This window comes from Balaenoptera borealis (genome assembly GCF_965194805.1).
Source record: "Balaenoptera borealis genome assembly, chromosome: 3".
Taxonomy (NCBI): Eukaryota; Metazoa; Chordata; class Mammalia; order Artiodactyla; family Balaenopteridae; genus Balaenoptera; species Balaenoptera borealis.
In genome coordinates, this window is record NC_138866.1 from 73,411,639 (window position 1) to 73,424,534 (window position 12,896).

General features: G+C 55.7%; 1 protein-coding gene across 1 annotated transcript; it reads left to right on the forward strand.

Moving 5' to 3' along the window:
* The first annotated feature begins 3,827 nt into the window (after nt 1-3,827).
* On the forward strand, nt 3,828-12,840 carry JPH4 (junctophilin 4). The gene is made up of 6 exons (XM_082387769.1): nt 3,828-4,148; nt 4,686-5,236; nt 5,985-6,756; nt 9,810-9,928; nt 10,285-10,817; nt 11,757-12,840. Exons 2-6 carry the CDS (start codon nt 4,858-4,860, stop codon nt 11,838-11,840), a joined length of 1,887 nt encoding a protein of 628 aa, XP_082243895.1. The 5' UTR covers nt 3,828-4,148; nt 4,686-4,857; the 3' UTR covers nt 11,841-12,840.
* The last annotated feature ends 56 nt before the right edge of the window (nt 12,841-12,896 follow it).

Consider the following 12,896-nt stretch of genomic DNA (forward strand, 5'->3'; position numbering starts at 1 on the left):
AGCATGTTTTACTTTTAGAAATAAGCCCCCAAATTGCATTTGTTAAAATAACACTCACTTGGGAGTCTGATAGATATTCAACTCCAAACGCTGCCATATATTAGCTGTGCAACATTGAGCAAATTAACCTCTGGGTCCCAGATTCCTCACCTATAAGACTGGCATAATGCCACCTATTTTTCAAGCCCCATTTACTGGGCATTTACTATGTACGAGGCACTAGACCAGGTGGTTTTCCCTCTATATATAACCACACGTGCTATTCATACATGATCATTTCAATCCTCACCATAAGCTGGGGGATAGGTTAGGGCATTCCCATTTTAGAGATACACAAACTGCAGCTCGGAAAAGTTAGGGAATGTGCTCAGGTTTACCCAGCTGGCAGGCAGTAGAATCAGGATTCAGACTGAGGTCTGTCCATCTTTGCAAGCCCAGCTCTTGGCCTCCAGCCTGGGCTGCTCACAGCTAGGTTTTGTTGTGAGGATTGAATGAAGTAATGCAGGTGGAGGACCACCCACAGTGCAGCTCCAAGCCCAGAGCTGCTTCACTTCATGTTGCTTTCCTTTTCCATGACCCCCAGGCATTAGTAAATTGTGGCAGAACAAACCAGTGCATCCTCCGAAAGGAAAAAATAAAAAAGCATCTTTACCCTAGAAGAAGGGATTATAGGACCTGTAGGGACAGACCAGAGAGAGGTTGGAAAACTGCCTCTCTCAGGGCACTATGGGGGGGCTAAGACTTGTGAGCCCCACAAGTGCCAGGGTAGTTTTGCCAGTGACTTCTTCAGGGCGTCATCAGACCTATACCTTGATTTGCAGCTTAGAATTCAGTACTGACTCACCCTACCAACAAGCGTCGCTCCCCACCTTCCACTTACCCTGCCATCCTTCTCCCCTAAAGAACAGGGCACACAGGGCTTCCCTGGTGGCGCAGTGGTTGAGAATCTGCCTGCCAATGCAGGCGACACGGGTTCGAGCCCTGGTCTGGGAAGATCCCACATGCCGCGGAGCAACTGGGCCCGTGAGCCACAATTACTGAGCCTGCACTTCTGGAGCTTGTGCTCCGCAACAAGAGAGGCCACGACAGTGAGAGGCCCGCGCACCGCGATGAAGAGTGGCCCCCGCTCGCCGCAACTAGAGAAAGCCCTCGCACAGAAACTAAGACCCAACACAGCCAAAAATAAATACATAAATAAATAAGCTTTCATTTAAAAAAAAAAAAAAAAAAAAAGAACAGGGCACACATCTCCTCAGGTCCATAGCTTTGTTTTTCTTTTCTCGTTTCCTCACAGCCCACCCTCCCCCTCCCCACTTTGTTTTTTTGGAGAAAAGGGGAACCTTAGGGTCTGAATAGTACAAGGCACTGTGTGGAGAAGGAAGGCCTGAATATCTAGGGGTGAGTGATGTGATGCAGCTGGGCCTGCCCCAGAACTCCTTCTGGATTCCTCTTCAATGCCTCTTTCCCTAGGGAGCCAGCCGAAGTTAGGTTCCATCCCTATTCTCTATTTCTACCCCTGTCATAACACAAACTACTCTAGAGTTGCTTGTTAGTTGTCTGTCTTCTCTACTAGATAGTGAGCTCCATGAGAGCAGGCACTGCAGTGTTCACCACTAGATCTGTAGCCCAGGGCAATGTGCCTGGTACACAGTAAACTACGTAAATGTCTGATGAATGGAGAAAGGAAGGAAGGGAGGGAGGGAGGAAGGAAGGACCTCTCCACCACCACTCTTGTCCCAAGTAGACCCACAGTTGCCCTGTTCCATGCTAGGACATGTTCCATGTGCTGGGACCACATCCTTAGAAGATGTGGTCCCATCCCTAAAGGCTTAAAATTTATGTGTTTCTCCAACTTCATATCCACCTTTAGAAAAACAAAGTGCAAGGGAAATTCCTGTTTATTCCAAACCTCATGCTCTTTATTTTACCACCATAATCAAAAATGGATCTCCTGAGTTTAAGGGAGGTTCCCAAGTACAAGGAATCCTGGGAGGAATTACAGGGTTCAAAAGGTCTGAAGTCTGTTCTAATCCTAGCTCTGCCACCTCTACTGTGTGACCTTGGGTGAGTGATCTCCCCTCCTGGGCCTCAGTTATCTTCCAGTAAAATGATGGGGTGGACCAGACCTTGTATGAAAATAAACACACTTTAGAGAATTCCTTGGCAGTCCAGTGGTTAGGGCTCGTCACTCTTATTGCTGGGGTCCTGGGTTCAATCCCTGGTCTGGGAACTGAGATCCTGCAAGCGGCCAAAAAAGAAAGAAAGAAAGAGAGAGAAAAAAAGAAAGAAAAAGAAACAAAGAAATGGAGAGGGAGAGAGAAAAAAAGAAAGAAAGAAAGAAAGGAAGAAGGAAGGAAAGAAAGAAAGAAAGAAAGAAAGAAAGAAAGAAAGAAAGAAAGAAAGAAAGAAAGAAAGGAAGGAAGGGAGGAAGGAAGAAAGGAAGGAAGAAAGAAAAGGACTTGAGTGCATTTGACTATCTACCCTGTTGTAACTGGATGGTGTCCTCCTTCCTAAATGCTTAGGGGCAGGGTAGATGCAGCATCTAAGAAAGCTGAGGGGAGGGAAGACAGCATGTCTCTACTTCTGTCTATAAACAGGAAGGCCCAGGATGTGCTGCCCCTCGGGTGAATGGTCAGGGAGCGGTGGTAGGCTGAAGAGGGCCTTGCCACGATAAGGGCCCTCCCCAAATGTGTCTTTGCCTCTAGGTTTGCAAAAGAGACAACTCCAAAGCCCCAGCATCTTCATGGCACTGCCAAACATGACCCCCTGTTCCCCATTCAAAACCAATACACCCCCTCATGTCTGCCCTCCTGCTTCAGAGGAACAGCCCAGGGAGAAATAGCTGGTGGGGGGTGGAAGATGGTGCAGCCTGGAAAAACACTGTGGGTCCAGGCTTCCTGGCAGGGCCCCATTTCAAGCTTGCTCAGAAAGCACAGGTGGGGAGCCTCCTGGTCCCCTGCAGCAGTTTCTTAGGGAGGACAGTGGACTTGGTGGACACAGGCATCCAGGCCCAAAGGCTTCCTGGCTTCAGTCCAAGCAGCTGGCAGGTTCATCCTTCTCCCCAGGGCCCCAGAAACACCACTTCCGGCCCTCCAGCCCCTGCTTGGGCTCTTCCTGGCTAGATGTCTCTGCCCAAGCCCGCCCTCCCTGTGCAGAGCTTTCTCCCTCCCTCACAACCCTTATTTCGCTCTCTCAGTCTCCATATCTATTTCTTCTCCCTCCTTCTCCTCCTCCCCTGCCTCTCTTCTCCTTGCCATCCCTCACCAGCCCCAGAATGGGTCTCCCTCCCTTTCTCCCTCTCCGACAGTATCTCCCCCCGCCTTAGCTCTCACCCCTGCACCTCTTTCTTTGTATTCCTCTCGCCCTCTCCCGGCCTCGCCAGCATCTCTCCTCCCCCCGCTGGCTTCGACCTCCCCCAGCCTCCCCATCTTCAGCTCAGTCTCCTCCCCCTGGCTCCTCTCCCCTCCCCTCAACCTCACCCCACTCCCTGCCAGCATCCCAGGGTTTCTTTCCACCCTGGGGGTCTCTGTGCCTCTCATCCTCCTCTCTACTTGCCTCCTCCCTCATCGCAGGTTGAGCAGGCGCCCATCCTTTTCTGCCCAGGCATCCCCGCCCCCCAACGCTATCACCGCCACTGTCTCTTCTTCCTCGTCTTCTCCTCTCCCCACCCTCTCCTCTCCTCTCTTCTCCCTGCCCCTTTAAATCTGCCTGGCCCAGCCTCCCCCGTGATGCTGGGATGGAGCAAACATTGATTTGTGCTGGGATGGAATCAGAATTTTGATTTTTTTTTTTTCCTCTCCCAACCATAAGAAGAAGAAAATAATAAAAACACCCCCTCTTGATAGCCCCCTCTCTCTTCCCATCCAGCTCCCAGCTCCTCTTCCTGACCTCCATCCAAGGCAGATTTTTTTCCCCTACACTATTCTCATCTCCCCCTACCCCTGCCACTACCTCGCGCGCCCCCCACTGCCTGCTCCTCTGGCTGGGGAGAGAGGGGACTCTCTCCTGCGGCTCCCCACCTGGGCTCTCCGGGTTGGAGCAGTCTCTCCGGAAGGGGAGGGGGCTTGTCTTGTCCGGGCGAGGTGGGAGTGGAGGTATCGTGCCATGGACGCTGCGCCTGGGAGGCAGCCTGAGCCCCAGTCCACATGGTGAGTAACCTGCCCCCTCCCTTCCGCCTGTCTGCCCATCCGCACCCTCGCCTTTCCCCTGCAGAGCCTCCCCCATCCTCATCCTTTCCCCCACCAAACTCTCTGCCCACCTTGTTCCGATCTCCCCCCTACGTTTTCAACCCACCCACCCCCCCCCCCCGACCTTTGCCAGGGAAGCCAAAGAACCGGGGCAGAGGGGTCCTGACAGCAGCCAGGGAAGCAGGTGGCTTACGATTCTGCCCAGCCCCCTCTCAGGAACCCACCCCCCAACTGCCATCCTCACTCGATACTTTGGGGTTCCAGGTTGGAGAGGTGGCACTCCTGCTTGGGGTTAGGACCCCAAGCCCTGGGAGGGGCCCTCGACAAGAACGGAGGGATGGGGGAGCCCCGTGCCTCCAAAGCTTAGGAGCTGCTGGAAGATGCTGCTGAAAGGTGGGGGGTTGGGGGGCGGTGCTGAGGCTCCGGAGCCACTGGGCCAGGGAGCGACGGGCAAAGAGGAGGGGCCTCGCTCGCCACTTCCCCCCTCTTTCTCCGCAGCCACTCAGGATGAGGGTCCGGCCCTGCCTGCCCGCGCTGGGCGCCCCCCGCCTGGCCCCGGTCTAACTGCCCCCGCCCCCAGGCCTCGCCCGGCTCCCAGGCCCCCAGCCGGCTTCTCCAGCCCCAGGATGCGCTGAGCCACCGGGGGGCTGAGGCCGCGCCAACTACATGCATGTCCCCCGGGGGCAAGTTCGACTTTGACGACGGGGGCTGCTACGTGGGGGGCTGGGAGGCGGGGCGGGCACATGGCTACGGCGTGTGCACGGGGCCCGGCGCCCAGGGCGAGTACAGCGGCTGCTGGGCGCAGGGCTTCGAGTCACTGGGCGTCTTCACGGGGCCCGGCGGACACAGCTACCAGGGCCACTGGCAGCAGGGCAAGCGCGAAGGGCTGGGCGTGGAGCGCAAGAGCCGCTGGACGTACCGCGGCGAGTGGCTGGGCGGGCTGAAGGGGCGCAGCGGTGTGTGGGAGAGCGTGTCCGGCCTGCGCTACGCCGGCCTCTGGAAGGACGGCTTCCAGGACGGCTACGGCACCGAGACCTACTCCGACGGAGGTGCGGGGCCCTGCCCACTACTGTCTGTCTGCTCGTCCGCGTGCGCCTCCCCGCTGGCCTGCCCTGCGTATGCCTTCCCCAGCCATACAACCCCCGGTGCCCCGCTGTTATCCTACACGTCTTCCGCATCAATATGCGCCCCTGCGCCCATCTTTCTGCCCTCTCCTCCCATCATCACACACGCCTTCCTCATTTGTCTGTCCCCTGCCTGATTTTCCCTCTCCCCAATCTGCCTGCCCTCACCCCTTCCCTGTCTGCCTGAGCCTCACACCCCGCATCTACCTAACCCTCACACACCCCCTGTCTGCCTGTCCCACACCTCCCCTCTCCACCTGCCTATCCCTAACACCTCTGCTCTGCCTGTCCCCTCACATTTCCTCAGTCAGCCCCCGACAGTTCTCTTTGCTTGTCATATGCCATCTATACACCCCCGTCAACCTGTCCCTCACACCCTCTGGACTGTCTGTCCTTCACACACCCCAGCCTGTCTGTCCCTCCCCCTTTCCCCTGTCTACCTGCACGGCCCTAATCCACGGATCTCCCACTACCTGCCTGTCTTCCCTCTGTTCTTCCCCACCTTCCGACCCCACCTGGCCTGTCCCCGGCTCCTAGTGCCCTTCCCCGACCTCCACGCCAGTTGCCCCCACCTCTCCCACCCGACTCAGGCTTCCAGGGGCTCATGGGGCTGGGGGTGGCAAGGAACGGCGGGTCCTGACTCTTTCTCCCCCTCCTACCCCGCCCCGCGCAGGCACCTACCAGGGCCAGTGGCAGGCTGGGAAGCGCCACGGCTACGGGGTGCGCCAGAGTGTGCCCTACCATCAGGCGGCGCTGCTGCGCTCGCCCCGCCGCACCTCCCTGGACTCGGGCCACAGCGACCCCCCGACGCCGCCCCCGCCCCTGCCCCTGCCCGGCGACGAAGGAGGCAGCCCGGCCTCCGGCTCCCGGGGAGGCTTCGTGCTGGCCGGGCCTGGGGATGCTGACGGCGCGGCCTGCCGAAAGCGCACCCCCGCGGCCGGCGGGTTCTTCCGCCGCTCGCTGCTGCTCAGCGGGCTCCGGGCGGGCGGGCGCCGAAGCTCCTTGGGCAGCAAGAGGGGCTCCCTGCGCAGCGAGGTGAGCAGCGAGGTGGGCAGCACGGGACCCCCGGGCTCCGAGGCCAGCGGGCCCCCGGCCCCGGCGCCGCCCGCCCTCATCGAGGGCTCGGCCACTGAGGTGTATGCGGGCGAATGGCGCGCCGACCGGCGCAGCGGCTACGGCGTGAGCCAGCGCTCCAACGGGCTGCGCTACGAGGGCGAGTGGCTGGGCAACCGGCGGCACGGCTACGGGCGCACCACCCGCCCCGACGGCTCCCGCGAGGAGGGCAAGTACAAGCGCAACCGGCTGGTGCACGGGGGGCGCGTGCGCAGCCTTCTTCCTCTGGCCCTTCGGCGGGGCAAAGTCAAGGAGAAGGTGGACAGGGCCGTCGAGGGCGCCCGTCGAGCCGTGAGCACTGCCCGCCAGCTCCAGGAGATCGCCGCTGCCAGGTGGGCACCCGGTGCAGAGGTCGTAGCGGGGGTAAGGGGAGAAGATACTCTAGGGATAAGGAAGGGGGCGGTGCCTAAAGGAGGACCAAGACGCAAGGCCTAGGGCCCGGTGGGGAAGAGCAGGCCTAGGGCCAGGCATTTGTAGCCCTGGGTATTTGAGGTGATTATATCGGAGGCCACAGGTGGACGTGGGTGTAACTGTGGGTGGCTGGGTATTTGAGGAAAGCCCTGTTAGACTGTAAGCGTGTCTCAGTGTCTTTTGTGGGGATGTGTGTCGTTGTGTGTGGGAGTAGCAATGAGTGCTGCCTTGTGCCGGCCCAGGAAACCTCTTGGAACTCAGACATGTCCCTAGTCTTCCTCTTCTTGTAGCTGATCCGGCCTCCAGGACTCTGCTGCTGGGAGCAGCAGCCCCCGGCAGAGAGACAGGGAGTGTACATTCGTAACCACATCCAAGCCAGCCCACAGTCTGCTATCATTTCAGCCTTAGGCCTTGGGAAGGTCTAGTTTGTACAGCTGATCTCTCCACCTGAAAAGATAGTCCCTCTCAGCTTTGTCTCCTCTGCCTCCCTTAACCCAACGGATAAAGGTTGAAGGCGAGGAGACTTGCCTATAAATGAAATTTTCTTTCTGCAAATCAGATTACATTTCATGCATCAGGAACCTCATTATCTAAAGCAGTGCAGTCCAGTAGGAATATAATGTAAGTCTAGTACATAATTTTGAATCTTCTAGTAGCTGTATGAAAAAAATATGAAGAAACAGATGAAATGAATTTAAATATTTTTATTTAAACCAATATATCCAAAATATTATCATTTCAACCTAAAATCAATATGAAATAATTAAGGAGAGATTTTACTCCCCCCCCCCCCATTTTTCTTAAGTCTTTGAAATCTGATATGTATTTTGCACTTAGAGTACATCATTCAATTTGGACTAGCCACATTTTAAGTGCTTAATAGCTGCATATGGCTTGTGACTAAAGAAAGCCAAAAATCTATTTGTAAGGAGTTCATAAGCCCCTGATTTATACAATTTACACATAGGAATTTTTAGATATTGGTTTTTCTTTAAAGGGGAGGGCACAGTTGAAGGGTCTTGTTTGAATTTGAGAGTGTTTCAGAGGATGAAAAGTCAAGATATGTCCAAATATGCTTCAGTGAATTTGTAAAATGGGTGACAAGGGGGGTGTGTGTGTGTGTGTATGTGAGTGAACAGGTCATATCCAGAGTAGATGCCTGAACCAGAGAATGTCAATCTGTAGATACATCCGAGTGTCTGGATGGTTAGAGTCCAGGGCCTTAAGCCAGGGAAGGGGAAGGGCAGAGCACCAGGGAGCACTTCAGGCTGGATGGGGAGTGGGCATGTGCAGGAAAAACTGATCTCAGTAGCCAGAAAGATCAGGCAGTGGGAGGAGGCTGGTTGGTCTCCCCAGCAACAGGCCTGGCAAACCTGATTGGCTGCTGGTTGCCATGGAAACAGCAGAGCCCCAGCAGCAGGTGCCTCTGCCAGGTAGCCTGAGCCTGGCTTGATGCCTGAGCACTGACTGGGTCTACTGGCTAGGATTTGATCAACCATACCCTCCAAAGTCAAAAATACAGGACCTTGTCAATGTTGCAGTTTCTTGGCTGCCAACAGAACTCAATGCAACCCAAAACTGTGATCCTCATCCCCTGCCTTAAACTCTGAGACCAGCTCAGTTTCAGGACAGGGCTAGGCATATAGATCCTGAAAGTCCTAAGACAGAAGAGCAGGGTTATCTGAGATCCCTCCAAGCAGGTTCTAAAGGTCTTGACCCACCAGGTTTGAGGGGAGGAGGCTGACCATATCTCCCAAGGTATATAGAGAGGAAGTAGACCTAAGATGACAGGGAACACCATGACCCTTCTCCCTACCCCCATACCCAGACTGCTTTCTTAGGCCGGATAAAACAGGCCCAGGGCCAGAGGGAGTCATGGATCTTGATGCATTCAAGCCCATGGCAAGTATATCTGATTACTTCTACCTCTGATCCTTTACGCCCCACCTTCAGTCAAGATTACAGAACTAATTTAATAATTACAAGGCATCAGGGTGGGATAGGGAGGGTGGGAGGGAGACACAAGAGGGAGGGGATATGGGGATATGTATACGTATAGCTGATTCACTTTGTGATACAGCAGAAACTAACACACCACTGTAAAGCAATTATACTCCAATAAAGATGTTAAATAATAATAATAATTACAAGGCATCTATGATTAACAGCAGAAGGTAAAAGGGAAGGGAAAATTGAGGAAACATCTGACATCAGATTGAGAACTGAGAAAAAAACAGAGGGGAAAGGATTGATAATGCTTCAAGGTTACCTGTAACTAAGGAGCAGAGCAGGGGAGGGGAGTTGTGGAAGGGAGATTAAGAGCTCACCTCTTAGAAGGTGTAATCACAATGGTGAGAAAGCATGCACGTTAGCAGGGAGAGGGAATAGATAGTAGCAGAAAGGGGAGACCCACCCTTACTCCAGTTCCAGAGCTCAGAAATGAGGAAATGGGGGGGGGGGGGCAGTGGCAGTGATGGGGGCAGGGAGAACGATGTGATAACAGAAGTGGCTGAAGAAAACAAGATGTAAAATTTCTCATAACAAGAGGTAGCAACACAGCAAAGAGGCATAGCTTGTGAGCACCAAGCAGGTGCAGCCGCAGAGAGATGTGCTAAGAGAGTGAGGCCTCATTTGTCACTGGGAGGGAGCAGGACAGGAATGGAATAACAGAGTTGAGGGCAGTGGGGAGGGCCTGGCCCTGCAGCTGGAGGAAGAGAAGTGTTACTACTGGATGGAATAGTGGAGGGAGTGAGAGAGGAGCAGGAAGGTGTGATAACAGCAAGCGTGGCCCAGATCTAGGGGAGGAAACCAAAGGCCGGCTGCCCTGCCAGGTCGGGGAAGGGGAGCAGCTGGCAGAGTGAGCAAGGGTGAGGAGTCCAGAGGTGAGCTCAGATCTGGGGGATGTGATGCAGTGGGGACCTGGGCCAAGGGACTGGAGTAGGTCTGTTAAGACAGTGTCCCTGGAACCCGACAGGGCAGCAGACGCCCTTCTAAAGGCAGTGGCAGCCAGCAGCGTCGCCGAGAAGGCTGTGGAGGCAGCTCGAATGGCCAAACTGATAGCCCAGGACCTGCAGCCCATGTTGGAGGCCCCAGGTGAGGCGTGGGCAGCCTGGGGCGGGGCCAGGGGAGGGGGTGGCTTCCTGGGGAGCTGGGGGGCCTGGGCATGGAGAAAGGGGAAGGGAATCCCTGCAGGGGACTGGGGTGGGAAAAGCCAGGGTATGAGGATCTAAGGGGAGAGAGGGTGGGGACCAGGCCCAGTTGTTTGAGGAGCGAAGTAGGAATTTATGAAATAGGGTCATAAGGACTAGGGGATTGGGGTCTGGCAATGAGAGGCTGTAAACCTGGGGGTACCAGAGTCCTGGGAGGCACCCAGGCAGGGGGATAAAGCTGTAGCTTCTGCAGCCCAAGGCCAATTCGGCCCCTCTGATTCTCAGCTATCCCTGCCCCAGGCCGCAGACCCAGGCAGGACTCAGAAGGTTCTGACACAGAGCCCTTGGATGAGGACAGCCCTGGGGTATACGAGAATGGACTGACCCCCTCAGAGGGCTCCCCTGAACTGCCCAGCAGCCCTGCCTCCTCCCGCCAACCCTGGCGACCCACTGCCTGCCGGAGCCCACTGCCTTCTGGAGGGGACCGAGGTCCCTTCTCCAGCCCCAAAGCTTGGCCTGAGGAGTGGGGGGGCCCGGGTGAGCAGGCAGAAGAACTAGCTGGCTATGAGGCAGAGGATGAGGCTGGGCTGCAGGGGCCAGAGCCCAGAGATGGCTCCCCACTCCTCGGAGGCTGCAGTGACAGTTCCGGAAGTCTTCGAGAGGAGGAAGGGGAGGATGAAGAGCCCTTGCTCCAGATGAGGACCCCAGGGCGCTCGGAGCCGGAGCCCACAGCCTTGCCAGTCCTGAGGGGCCTGTCCTCGAGGGGTCCTGAAGCCGGGTGCCTGATGGAAGAGGCTGAGGAGGCTGCTGCATCCGAGAGGCCCGCCCAGCCGGTGAGAGACCCCCCCCCGCCGCCCCACCCCGCCCTGTGCCCTCTGAGTCTCCCATCCTTCCTGGTCCCGCTTCTCCTCAAAGCCTGGCCTCTCATCCTTTCCAGACCTCTCTCTGATCCCCTGAGGGGCTTTGATTTGCACTTAGCTTCCTTTTTGCCTGCCCAGTCTTGGACTATATCCCACCTCAAAAAAATAGAGAATTTGCAAGCTGGAAGGGACCTTAGGGACCTTCACGTCCAACTCCCTCATTTGACACATGGGAGGACTGAGGCCCAGAGCACTTACAGTAACTCACCAAGGTTACGAATAATTAACAGTACAGCCAGAACATCTTTGCCTGCTCTCCTTTCATATCATTTCCGGCTCCTGGTTTCCTACTCCACCCCCACCCCCACCTCCACACTTTCTCTCTTTGGTGCCCAGAAATAAAAAAGGAAAAGCTTGTTCCCTCCCTACCCTGACTCTCCCTCCCTCTCCTGGGAAGAAGAGAAATAGGGAAGAAGGCAGAAAACTGGGAGGGGTGGAGTTTCCCCAGTACCCTGCACTCTGATTGGACTCCAGGCCTTCTCTTGTTTCCTAGCAACCACATCCTCACCCCTTCATCCCCTCTCTGCTTCACTGCAGTAAAGGCTGCTGCTGCCAAAGTCTGATACTAAGGCCAGGCACCTTCTGCCTGGGCCACGTGCTGCTGGGAGGGGAGTGGAAGGAGGAGGGAGGATGGGCTGACTTGAGGGAGCCAGAGGGAAGGTGGGGCCCTGCCTGGGAGCAGAGGAATGTTTTGCAATCCAAAGCAAAGGTTGGAGATTTCCCTGCTCTGGCCTCTGAGGAGAGGTGCCTGGGACTCTTCTGCTTTGCCACCTCAGCCAGGGCAGGAAGGTGGGACCCGTCGCTGGACCCGGTCCTCAGGCACTGAGACTGCATTTTCCCCCATCTCTCTAGGGAGCTGCCAACCCGTTGGTGGTGGGAGCCGTGGCCCTTCTGGACCTCAGCCTGGCATTCCTGTTCTCCCAGCTCCTCACCTGAGGCTCCTGCCTGGCCTAGTTCTGGCTTTGGTTGCTGCCTCTTCACTCCTCTGACCTGCCTTTTTCTCTTTTCTTCCTCCTGGTTGTTTTTTCTCCTATCTTTCTTTCTCTTCTCCCTTCCCTTTCTTTTCTGTCCCCCTCTGGTTTTCTCTCTTGTTTTTTTCTTTCCCTCTCTCCTTTCAGATTCATTCCTTCTGGCTCCGTCTCCGTCTTCCTCACTCCCTTCCCCACCCACCCCTTCTCTCTCTCTCTCTAGATTGTTTACATATGAAGGGCTTTTCTCGCTCAGAGTCGCTCTCTTCTCTGAGACACACAATTCTAAGTCAGACCATTGCCCCACACCCTCCCTGCCTTTTCTTTAGACCTGAACTTGGATGAGGGTTGGGGTTTGGTGTCCTGAGGAGTCTCCCAGAAGCTGAGCAGAAAGGAAGGAGAAAATGGAGAAGGGGTATACTCTATACGGGAGAAGACTGTATCCTGGGCGAGGCACTGGCCATGCTGCTGTGACTCCCTGACCCAAAGGGCCTGGCGTCCCTCTGAGGCCTAGTGATAAAGCTGGAGGGGGTGCAGCCTCCATCTCTGACCTTGGAGGATCCTACCTCACCTCCAGGCACGGAGCTGGGTTCTTGCCGAGCTCCATCCTTCCCGGAAGGAGATGAGGGGAATGAAAAGTAGAATGGGTCCCCAGCATCTTCTCCCTCTTTCTCTCCTCAACAGCCAGCCCCCTCATCCAACCCCCTAGGGTGGCATGCCATGTCAAGAGCAACGTGTAAAGGAAAGAAAATGTCCTATGCGGCCGAGCCCACCCTCTCCCACCTTTCTCTCTCCCCCCCTAAAAGTTCGTTTGGTTGGTCTGGACTCACGTGTGGCCTTTGATTAAATTTCTACGGGACCTGAAGGAGACATTTCTACTGCAGAGGGTTAGAGGCACCTGAGCAAGGACCCCACTCCCCAACTCGGGCAGTAGTGGCTGGGAAGGCATTTCTGGAGAACAAACCAGACAGGCTAATAAGAACTCACAGGGCAGCAGAAGCTGTTTAGTAGTCCCTATGTGGGT